This window comes from Labrus bergylta, chromosome 11, assembly GCF_963930695.1.
Source record: "Labrus bergylta chromosome 11, fLabBer1.1, whole genome shotgun sequence".
NCBI lineage: Eukaryota > Metazoa > Chordata > Actinopteri > Labriformes > Labridae > Labrus > Labrus bergylta.
In genome coordinates, this window is record NC_089205.1 from 4,214,890 (window position 1) to 4,227,453 (window position 12,564).

A 12,564-nucleotide genomic window follows, 5' to 3' on the forward strand; every position below is an offset into this window, starting at 1 on the left:
TCATGTTTCGTCCTTGTCTGTGTCTCTGTGCGAGCTGCGGGCAGTTCATGTCGTGTTTCTGTCTGGTGACCTTTGTTCTGTCTGTCTGTCTGTCTGTCTGTCTGTCTGTCTGTCTGTCTGCTGCTGCCTTCCTGTCTCTGCCTGCGCCTCTGCACACTGGTATGCAGGGGGATTCCTCTATCAGAGGTTTTGGCAAGTCAAGGGAATTGTGTGTGAGTCAGTGTGTGTAAATGTGTGTTGGTTAGAATTTGTCAAGGCCCTGGTCAGTATAACCCACACTCTTCTTCTCACTTTTGGGTTGGGGGTACATGTTCAGCTTGTTTTTTCCGGTTTATATTCTCTTCTAAAGTTTTCAACTTTTTTTTCATCTAAGAGCTACTTAAGAAATATTTACAGAGGCCTACATTGTCTATTCACAGCTATTCAATTTGGTCAGTATGTATCAAAACAAAATTATCCAGCTGGATTAAGCAACCTCTCATTCACATGTCAAATGTAAACACTCAAACTTCTATGGTCCCTGAGTAACGTCTCCACCACTGCAGTCATCTCTTCCTTCACCATACCGCCGCCTGTGAATGTCTTCTTGCCCTCTTTAGGATGAACGTCATTTTAAATGATGCCTCTGTAACTGTGTTGGCCTTCTTCATTGGTTGGGTGAATAGAGAACGTTGTTTTTTTAAGTGTTCAACTCGTTCACCTTCTCAGTTTGCATCATGCAGGGACGTCCAATGAAAAGTTACCCCGTTGCGTCTTCTGCTGACTGAAACTCTGGTCCTGCAGACGAGGCACACACACATGTTGCAAGAGAAGCGGAAGTCAGAGCCCTGCTATTACCTGCTACATTCATACTTCAGTCTGAAAATGTAACCAGGGGACTGGCAGGAAACAATCCTAGTAAAGTCAGAGTGAAAAATGTGGTTTTATGCATTCACACATGCAGCTCACCCTGAAAACTTCCTGACATTTTCACGTTGAGCTGCATGTGTGGGATTAACACCATAATCATGATCACATCCACACTATGTGCTCCATGTTATCAATCAGAGAACACATTATTTTTACATTATAAAAGGTGAACCACACTTAATGCACCCCTTTTAGATATCATTCTAAATCCTCTTCCCTCCCTTCAGGTCCGACCACACTGGGTCATGGTTCAATGGACATCAGCATCCAGGGCCCTGGGGTCGCTGCCCAGCACTGTTACATAGAGAACAGGTCTGGGATCATCACCCTGCACCCCTGTGGGAACCTCTGCTCAGTCGATGGGCTCCAAGTCACAAAGCCAGTTCGCCTGTCACAAGGTAGGAATGAGCTCAAAAATCATGTCCCATAATGCACTCTGCTGCAATGCAGGGTTTCTGTCCCTGCATTTTTAGTAACAACATTGCTCGTCCTTTGTATGGATCTCAATTGTCTCTGCCATAGAGCAAACCTTACTGGAAACCAATAACAAGACATGAAAGGATGTGTGGTTTCTGTTTTACATTTTACTTGTCGACTCCGGTATATTACCTCAGTTTCTGTAGAATTTGGTCCATATTTGGCTTTCTGGTCAATAAAAAAAAGCAGCACAGAAGCCAGCAGGTATATTCAATAAAATGCAGTCTTTAAATAGCCATCGATTGAGGAACAGCCTGAGGTTTCTGGGTTGATGAGTTAACGAGTTTGGCTGTGCTCAGGCATGCAGGTATTGAAGAAACCGGAGAGGGAGAGAGGAATTGATTTTCAAGCTGATGTTGCCTGGGTGGTTCTTAGATTGAATACCGTGGAGTGGTTTAATTAAATTATCCCCTGGGATTGTTGTTTTGAAGGACTAGAATTACTTTCAGAGAGGGAAAGAGGCAAAGATTAACTAGACCCCCTATCAGTCAACAACACAAAGGAGGAAGTAACAAAATCAAGGATGAATTTGTAAATTATCGTCACCGCATTATATATCTGATTTCTTCTGGTTTCCGGTTGTACTACGAGTAGTTTTTGTCCACTTTCATGAGTTGGTTTTGAATGTATTCAGGAATACAAGTCAAACCCTAAACCATGAGATGTTTCAGTTCAGTCATGGAATTTCAGAGAAATTTACATCAGAGCACCAGAGGGAGCACAGTGACGCCACTCATCATTACTCACAGTGCTCACTTCCCTCCTCACTGCTGCGTAAACACACACTCTGCACTTACACATTCTCAGATGCATGTTCACACACTTTAATGAACTGTACACTCTCTACATGGACTTAAATCTTTCATTTCTAGATCCTCTCTTCAGTCACAATCCGATGTCCTGCTCGACTTTGTGTCAGCATATCCCTCTGTCTTTTTTCGGTATTTCAACCTGGGTAACCTGAGCGGGGGACACAAGGCTATATTTATGCTGCCCCCCTTTGCCCCAGACAGATCTGACTTTAGCCCCAGAGAGGGTCTCAGGTTGAAGAATGAGTGTGAGGGTAAAACCAGAAATCACTGTCAGGGTCCTGAGGAGCTGTTCTAAACAGTGAGAGAAGCTGAAGTGGCTTTCTTCGATGTTAACGGCTGCTGATACAGATCTAAATTTACAGCAGGAAATGGATCAGACACGGTCGATTACACAACATTTACTCACCACTCCCTGCAGTTATGTACATTAAATGAGTAATACACCTCAAGTAAATGTTTCCTACAAGATGACTATTGTAGTGTCCGGAGAATGCATCACACAGCAGTGAAGCTAAGACCAGAGGCTAGAGTGTTTTTACTCTGCAGAGAAATGCAGTAATGGAAAAGCAAGCAGCAACAAGTCAGCATTGTCACAAATTGCAAAAGTGCTCAACAAGCGGTTTTGAAGTGATCCTCCTGGATTTTAAATCAGAACAGTCAGTAGAGGGAAATCCAGACAATCAAAAGGGCATGTAGAAACTAAGCCAGTTTTGTTCAGCTCCTGTTATAGAGGGATAAAGGTTTGTCTGCTTGATTCAGCCAATCAGAGGGAACACAAGGGGAAAAGGGGGCATGGATATTAATCTCTGCGTTAACTGAGGAAGACACTAAGAAGAGTCTGTTTCTGGATAAACTTCTAAAGTACTTTACACTGTGAGTGGAGAAATCACTGATGACAGGATGTGTAGATAGAGTGTAAGGTATATTTTCTACACACAGCATTGATGAGGGTAACTCCACTTGTGTCATTTTGAACAACACAATGTGTTTTCTTAATTTTACCAAGTAGGTGTTGTGCTTCAGGGGCGTGTTCAGACTTTTTTCGACTAGGGTGGCATGAAGTTTGTGTGCACAAGGTGAATAGCATTTCCTTTGCAAAATGTCTTGACTCAGGGGTGATACAGGCCTCCCTTGAAATCTAATGGGCTATCCTAGCTGCCACCCCGAAATCCTTTACACTGATTGGCTTTTTGCATGGTCAGAGACTGGACTTTTTAACATCGGTTAAAATCAACTACTTTGGCTGTGGTGTAACAGGCTGTTAGTTTCTATGCACTTAAATGTAGCATCATTTTATTGGTTATTACTTTAAGAAAAATGCTCTACACGTCTTTTTCACAAGACAGGTGCACATAGAGGAATGCGACCATGACAAAATGCAAGCAAAGTACTGAACAAGTACACACACAAAAATCAGCAAAACAAAAGTTCATTGGCATTATTCTGTACTAAAATTTGTATTTATTTTTTTGACAGCCAATTTTTGAAGTTGCCTACAGTATTCTTCTTTTTAAGCACCTAAAGAATAAAGCCAGGCAGACGTATATGTTGATACTCTACTGTGTCACATATTAAAGTTAAGAAATTATGAGCTAACTATTTGTATGTTTATGCTCACAAACGTTTTATACCACCCCTAGATAAGTCAGAGCCCCGGGGCCACCCCAGGTCTTGACACGCCCCTGATGTTGCTGAAACTGTCTTGACTTGATTCAGATCACAGTTTCACATTGACATAATCAATAACTCCAATGTTATTTATCAGTTAAATTCCTCTACTAGGGTCTTTCTCTCTCCCTCTCTCTCTTGCTCTGACTGAGGATCTCCCAGTCTTGTCCACCCCCTCTTCTTCCTCCTCCTCCTCCTCCTCCTCTCCCACTCCTTGTCAGCCCTCCCTCTCTCTCTCTCTCTCTCTCTCTGACTGTGTGAGCCAGCTGTTTTCCTCCAGCAGTATGAGATAGCGTCTTTCCTGCGTGGATAGCGGGGGTGTTGGTGGTGGCACGGAGAGACAACAATGGACAACAATGACTGTAAACTCCCGCACTGGTTTGAATGAACCGGGATATACCAAGCGACGCGTCGGTCCGGTGGATGAAGCCGTGTTATAGCACTAACAAGTGGACAAGCTTTCCATTGTGAACATTCAAATATCTTGCAGCTTATAGCCTATTATAGTCTCTGGGCTTTTTAAGGATTATCATAACAAAAGCGCGACGGGACAAAAACAGCCATAAACGCTCCTGTTGTTCCTCAATAACTGAGAAAGAGAGAAAACACGTGGTTTTATTTAAAGGAGCAGCAGAGGCGATGAAAACAACGGAGGAGGGGGAGAGGAGTTTCATTCATTGGATTTAAAGTAAGTTATTTTGAGCTTTTCTTTAAATAAAAAAAAAAAAATGAAGTCGCTGGTTGTAGATTGTTAAAAGTGTTGGCCGGTGGTGCTTGTCATAAAAGTTCCTACTGTTTGAAAACGAAACAGTAACACACCCAGGTGCTTCTTCTTCTGTATTATGTGACTAAAGCAACAATGGTTCGGGCAATAGTTGCTAATATGAAAAAACATACACTTGATTTGCGTTTCGTTTAACCTTTTCCAACTCATTTGGGTCAGAAAGCTCACATAAACCAAACCCCATCTGAGAATCGGAAAAATAAAACATCAAACCTTAAAATTTGTAAATTACATGTACTAGAATATTATTCTGGACCTTCCATGAATCAACATGATGTTACAGTTAATTCGGCATACATTTATTAAGCATCTCTTTGACAAGCTTTTAATAAAGTCAACTTTTGTTGCGCAACTTGACGTCCAAATAACCCTGCGCTGGAAGGCGATGCTGCCTGTGTTAAATCACTGAAGTTCTGATTTTCTTTACATGTCAGGCTGGATTTAGTTATTTTGTACGCCGAATTTTTCGCAATGCTTTTATTGATAAGGCTGTTGTTTAAGTAACATTGAGCCCCAGCGTATATTACCTATATTCAAAATGTTTGTAACTGCTTGAGTTTTGAATTGAGTTTGGTGTGTCGCTGCGCAGTTGCAACATTAACACCTGCTCTAACGCTGCTGTCTCCAGTAGCCACTCAGTCCCCTTTGCTCTAAGTCCAAACTTTGCTCTGCGTCCATGTGAGTTCTGTTTATAGACTACAAACATACAAGTCTGCCAGATCTGCAGATACCCCCTCATCCAGGACGACATGACCAGACCCCTGCTGTGTCTGTCTACTGTTACACTGCTATTCCTGGATGCCAATGTGACCTAACCGGGGCTGCTAACTGGAATAGAATAGAGCTCATGCTTATTTACAGGCCTCCATAGCCTGTACAAAAAAATATCCACCATAGCGGGCATTGCAAAACCAAGACCCTCTTCTTTTTATTTCAAAGCAAATTACTTCACAAGTGTGGTCATTTTTTTTTCTTTCCTCCTCCCATCACCTCTATCTGTCATCTTTGACACATTGAGTTGACCTCTTTGTAAAGAGAGGATGTGTGCAGCCCCCCTACAAACAGTCATCAGGGCTGCTGTGGATGTGAGGTGGATTCCCAGAGGGCCCGGAGCAACAGGTCAGACATGTGAGGGGCGACGGGGGGGAAGTGTCAGCTCAGGGACGGAGGAAAGAAGCTGGCAGCAGCTTGTGTGTGTGTGTGTGTGTGTGTGTGTGTGTGTGTGTGTGTGTGTGTGTGTGTGTGTGTGTGTGTGTGTGTGTGTGTGTGTGTGTGTGTGTGTGTGTGTGTGTGTGTGTGTGTGTGTGTGTGTGTGTGTGTGTGTGTGTGTGTGTCTTTTCTCAACGTTGTTGTTGACACAGTCTTTGACCGAACATCCTCTGACTGCACCGAGGTCAAGGCAGGGCGTTCAGATGAGATGGTGGTTAAATAATACAGATCGGGATTGTGTTCACTTCCACAGACTTTGTTCTGTGTCTGATTTCTGTTTGTTTGTTTTTTTTGGTGGTTTTTGGGCTTGATTCCTTCTTTCTGATAATCCTAATCAAAGTCCCAGTTTTTGTAATGGTTCTAAAGCTCATCTGGCCAGTGGGGTTAAGAGTGATAAGATCTTCTCAGAAGGACATCGGGGCCGACCCCAATTTAAAATCTGAAATAATAAACACATTTGATATTTACTCTCTGATCTCATGTTGTAAGACAGCCGAGCGCTCACTCTGTGGATTGTGACGTTAACAAGTAATAACCAGTTGGAAAGAGCGCTAACTGAAGAGGAAAGCACGACAACATATACAGTTTTACTCACCTCCAGCTGACGCTCAAACATGTACAGCCAATGTCAGAGTTTTACTCTTTTCTCTGTGAATTTTCAGTAACAAGTATCTGAAAACTACCAGAAATTCTTCCTGCCGATCGTCTGTTTGTTTACTCTGAAGTTGATATGGACTGTGAGCATTTTTTGCAAAATGTTCAGTTTTTAGAGTCCGGACTGGTTGTTGGTGAGTTAATGGGTGGTGTGCTGTGTTGGTTATATCTTCGCTGTCTATACATTAGAGGAACAAAAATGTTACATCTTCTCATATTTGTCATCGTGTTGGCTCTCTCACATTTTCAAACTCTCTTTTTTTGTAGTGTGGGCGTCACATGCACTCTTCATTGTTTTTTATTTATCACACCTCATATCGTTATCTCAATAACAAATATTTGTCTCATAAGCACGCCTGATTTTGTCGTGTGTTACATGTCTGCTATGACCATTAAATACCACAAGAGGAACAAAATGGACCAGCACCATAATCCCACAATGCAACTCTTCTTATTCTTCTTATTCAAAATAGTTAAATTAGACTGAAATCAGCAGAATTGAATAAAAAATCAACAAGGACCCAAAGGGACTAGAAATAAACAATTCGATGTCACATGTAAAGGGCTAAAAAGAGCAACAGTTCACTTCTAATTTAATCACACAGTTTGGTTTAATATTTATTACTCCGCAGGCCTGCAGCCATCTGCCTCTGGGAGCATGTTCAACAGCAGGAGAGTGGCTTCAGTTGTTCTTACAAAAGGAGGAGGAGGGGGAGAGAGAGAGAGGGAAGGAGGGGAGGGGGGAACATCTGTTCGGACAAGCAGTGACCAGCCTCCGACACGTTGCTGTGGTGAGCGTCCAGCAGCTGACAGTGCAGGACGCTGCTCGGGGTCTGAGGGACGATGATGCTGTTTTTTTTAGGGAAACCTGAGTGTATTAAAGGGACAGTCTGCAGATTTTTTTTACACATTGTGTGTTTTTACCAATATTTGCAGTTTATGGTTTTTACCAAGCGGCAACCTCCGATGTTGAAAAATGAAGCCAGCGTGAAAGTGCAAAATCCTTAAATCCGTTGAGGGTCCGCTAGAGGCTGGATCCAAGAGCCCCGGATGCCCCCTATTTAAAAATCCCTGTTTTTACAGCAGAAAATAACATGTTTACAGCCTGGTACAAAAACTATAGTCTGAGTATAATAATAATAATATATACAGTATATCTGTTTCATTGACAAATAAGCAAACAATCTGAAACACAAGTCTCGTCAGTATAAATCACAGATCATTTTGCTGTCTTACAACATATTCAATTGTCAATTGTTGCCCCCACAAAAGTTTTTAGGATGCATATTTTTATTTTACACATTTTATCATGCTAACAGTTTGTAAAGTTGTTTCAAATGACGCCATCTTTTTTTTTTTTTTACTGGATATGTGAGCCACATTGGAATGAGATGATCTGCACATCATAATCTCTGAAGCATGAGCAAGAGAAACCTCTGTCTCCATCATATCTGCCAACGTGGCATCTCATATGATCGCTGCTTCCAAATCATTTTTTCTGACCTTTAATTTGTTCAGACTGTTTTTCCCACATGATGGGAACGCAGGGCTCGGACCTCCCCTCCTCCCCTCCTCCCCTCCTCCCCCCTAACCCCGTCCTCCTCCTCTGTGTACTCCTTAAGTCTCATATCTTCCTCTGGTATGTGCGTCAGTGTTTGACGGCACGCAGAAAGGCAGTCATTGATTAACTGGAGGGGTTTTTGACTCTCTGGCCTTTGCTGAGGCTGTAAACCATCAGGTTGCCGTAGCAGCCGTCACCCATAGTTTTAGGCATTCCTTTGTCTCCAGCTGTAGTGACGTCTCATGAGAGAGGTTTAGCAGCTATGCCTCTGTTTCTGGGACTAAATGGTTAAAAAATCGTTGATTGTGAAGTCTGTTATTTTCTAAATCGGCTTACAAGAACTTTCAAAGTCGAGGTGAACTGCCTATAGTATCATCCATGTTTGTTGTTTTTTCATATACATACAGAATGTTTTTTCCCTGAATTTTCTATCTCTGTTACTGTTCTATCTCTGTTGCTCCAATCAGCTGTGTTGTTTTGCAACCCGTCAGATGCCATGAAGGGCAACACCAAGCCTGTTGGACTTGGTTCAGGATCCAACATCACTACTTGAGGTGATCTATGCTCTCAGCTTTCTCTTTGGATGGAAATAAGAAATAGCACTCAAACTAAACGGATTCACACGGCTGCCCACAGGGTTAGGGTTATTCTCCAAATCTGCATGAAGGTCTCCTACACAGAACATTGATACAGTTCATGATTATGGTTATGAATACGTTTCAGATAGTTGATGTTGTTGGTTATAAACATGAGACATGATCAGGAGGAGAAAAAGACACCACCAACAGATAATCAAAGAAAAGATTTGAATGTTTAAACACCAGTATTCCTCCTGCTTGTTACCTAGCTACACATTTATTTCTTCTCGGGTCACGATGCCCACAGTCCTGCAAACATGCATGCAGAAGATGAAACGTGTTTTCACAGGCCGGCCGGTACAGAGGGAATAACACGAGACAGCAGCCTCGATGTGCTCCTCTACTCAGGTTATCTCCATGGCAGATTTTTTTTTGGGGCTTTTTTGCCTTTATTCGATAGGACAGATGATAAAGAAGAAATCGGGAAAATAGAAGGTGGGGAGTGACATGCAGGAAAGGGGACTTGAATCGGTGCAGCCTGCTTAGAGGACTCCAGCCTTCGTACATGCAGGCACGACCTTACTGCTAGGCCATCAGTGTCGTGATGGCAGAATTGTTACCTTTCAAAATGATACTCTAAAAAAATATATACATATCCATCGCTGTATCCACCAGATTAACAAAAGTCCTCGGCACCCAGTACTGTCTTATTGTCTATACTGTCTCAATAACAAGAACACATTAACAGCAAAAGGACTTGAGAATCATCAATGTTTGCCGACCTGTGGATTTAAATGGACCACAGCTGCTCTCTCTCTTTCACTTGTGGTTAAAAATATGACTGAAGTTCTGATTTTCTTTTGTTCTTTTTGATATATAAATATATATATATATATATATAATTTAAAACAGCAGAGATTGTATTGTTGTATCAAAGAAATCAGAGATTTATGACCTCAACCTTATCCTCTTCTTTCACCAAAATGAAGTGCAGCAGCATTTTGTCACGTCATGATTACTGTCCCAAAGTGTGTGTGTCACTCTGTAAGTATTTGAAGCTCTCTCGCTCTGACCACCTCTGCTCCGTCTGATCCAATCTTCTTGGAAATGTACTCGAGGCTAAGCCGACACACTGGAAAGATTTCATGTGGTCTGATGGGGGAAAAACACAGAGATGTTATTAGAGAAATGATGGAAGATTTCAGAGAGGTTGAGCAGACTGCTAACCACTTCTCCTCTTAATGCCACAGCACCCCTGAGGGAACGTTTGGCCTTAACGCTGTTTTGGCCTGAGTGCTCCCCGAGGAGCTCACACACCGCTTTACACTGATTATTCTTGTCTCCTTTGGTATTAGAGAGTTTTAATAGATGTCCCCTCATCCAAGCTCCCATATTTATCACATCCATATTGTCTTTGTATTGAAAATGGAACGCTGCAACCATAGGGGTAGAGAAAAATCTCTTGGTGTATTTAAAGGAAATGTTCGTATCTATTGAATGCATTGAATCACATGTAAAATAAAAGTAAAACAAGCTGCTAAATGGAGGCTTAGCTGATGTTTAAATGCTCCAAACTGAACTGGGTGGATAGTTTTAATAAGTAATTAATTCAAGAGGTTTACAAAGATAAACTCATACAGTGTTTATACCCTAGAAATCTCTATATAGTTGTAGTTTTGGATTCATCTTAGTAGTTAAACAAGCAGTCAATAAATCGATTGGTTGATTGACAACTTATTAACAACCAACAAATTGATGTTGTTCAGGAAATTCATCAAGTGGAAGCTTCTCATATGTCCTCAACTATTTACTTTTAAAATATATTTTTGTGCTTTTTACTGTCGAGACAGGACGATGGATAGAGTCAGAGATCAGAGAGAGAGAGTGGGGAATGACATGCTGAAAAAAGGAGCCACAGGTTGGCATTGAACCCGGGCCGCCCGCTTCGAGGACCACAACCTCTGTACATGGAGGGTACAAACTTAACCACTAGGCAACTGGCGCCCCTGACGTCCTAAACTCTTGGTTTCATTTTCATGCAGGGCTGAAACAGTGAAGACCTTGTGACTATCATTTCATATATCAATTGAGGATTTGTCTGAGAGAAGTTGAGGTTGGCCCTGAAGTCACATCCACACACCATGATAAATACCATATTTACAGGAGAAATAAACATTTAGCCCACATTTATACAGCCTGATACAAAAATTGGTTTGGGTCTGAAAAGTTCATGATTTAATCAGCATTCAATGTACGGGGGATTGTTTTTTTATATAACTAATCAGTTTAGATTTTATGAATGATAAGAGTTATCATTTCATAATTTCATTCATAATTAGGGGTGTGACTGATATGACTGCATCAAGTGTGTTGTGGCTGTTCTGCAGGAGGATTAAGCTCCGCCCCTTTTGCATGTTACTAGATTCGACCGAACATAAGATTGAAATAGCATTTTCATTATTTATATACTGTATTTTATTTTGCTGAAAGGCATTAACTATTTTTAGATTTTCACCTTGGCTTAATCTGTGTGTATGTCTTTGTTTGCATTAAAGTGTGCGCTCTTTAATCCACTTACTGCACTTTTATTAGAGGATGGGGTCACGCTGTCCTTGTGCAGAGGTAGTGATGCTCTTTGTGTGTCCTTAGTGTTGAGATGGTGATGTGTTTGAAAGCTGCGTGCAGATAAAAAGATGAAAAGCATGGACATATTGTAAGGCAGACCATGAGGCTGAGAATGAGCTGCTGTTAGAGAATACTTCTGGTTTAAATGTTCTGCTTTTTGGTTAAAGTGGAGCCGCTCTGGAGGCTGAGAGCTGCTGTCCTCGCTGTAATTCTGCGAGTGCACTCTGTGTGATTGGACGGCTCGTTCCTGCTGTGCTCAGGGGAAATCGTTCTCTTTCACAGCGGTCAGGGATCAATCTAACTGATTAACTGTAGGGATTTCACTTCACACACACACACACACACACACACACACACACACACACACACACACCAATGAAGCCAATCTCTCCGAACATTGCCCGTCCTTGCCTGTATGACGTCATTGTAATTATGAAAATGTTTCCTGTTGCAAAGTGAAGCAGAGCCGTTGATTGAACAGATGTCAGTTTTTTTTCAGTTTTTTTACTGTGGCTGATTATCGCTGAGCTCAGCCTCAGAGGAAACTAATCCTGAGATGCTGCTTCTTGGAAGAATCCTGAGGGTTTTTTTTTTCCTGGGTCGGAGGGTTCGGAGGGAAAAAAAAAGAGGAGAAGAAGAAGAAGAGATAGTGGTGTTTATTTAAAATAGCTTAAGCCGACATGGCTCTGCCAGATGTCGAATAGGTATATAAGTGAAACCAATGCAGTGGTCCAGAGCTCCGTTAATGATCTGTTTCTGATCGACTGAATTAGAGTAAGTAGTAGTAGAAGTAAATATCAAATTTCAGCTTGTTCCAGTTGTCAAACATCGATGTGCTGCTCTTCTATTCCCTGAAAGATCATTGAAAAGTAGGGAAGTTTTAAAATGTTGGAACACATTTTTTATTTTGATTTCAAGTCTTTAACTTCTCCATCTAGGACATATGGTTGTCGTGTTAACAGAATTATAAACTTTGTAAAAATCCAGCTGTTTTGATACACTGGCAACTGGAAAGTCATAGTCCTTGTTTTGCCATCAAATGACTGCACTGTGTAAATGGCACAAAGATATTGGCAAAGTTTCTGTAAAAAAAAAACATTCAATAAAGTGAGATTTTATGAGTGATCAGGAGCATTTTAAGATACAGTTGCAGCCATTACAGCTTATTTAACAGCGGCATGCATGAGTGATTACGAAACAACGTGGACCTGTTTCTTATTTAGACCCCGAATTGTTTTAAAAAGTTTAGTAATACTAGAATTTCCCTTTCATGCTATTTTAATTCAC

At 41.5% G+C, this 12,564-nt stretch overlaps 1 protein-coding gene across 8 annotated transcripts in view; it reads left to right on the forward strand.

The window, feature by feature from the left end:
- Positions 1–12,564, forward strand: part of phldb1b (pleckstrin homology-like domain, family B, member 1b) — a 90,628-nt gene that overhangs the window by 7,081 nt on the left and 70,983 nt on the right. For all 8 annotated transcript variants that reach the window (XM_065959968.1, XM_065959969.1, XM_065959967.1 and 5 more), the window contains exon 4: positions 1,137–1,307. In XM_065959968.1, coding sequence (XP_065816040.1) covers positions 1,137–1,307 — 171 coding nt within the window. The remainder of the gene's footprint in view (positions 1–1,136; positions 1,308–12,564) is intronic.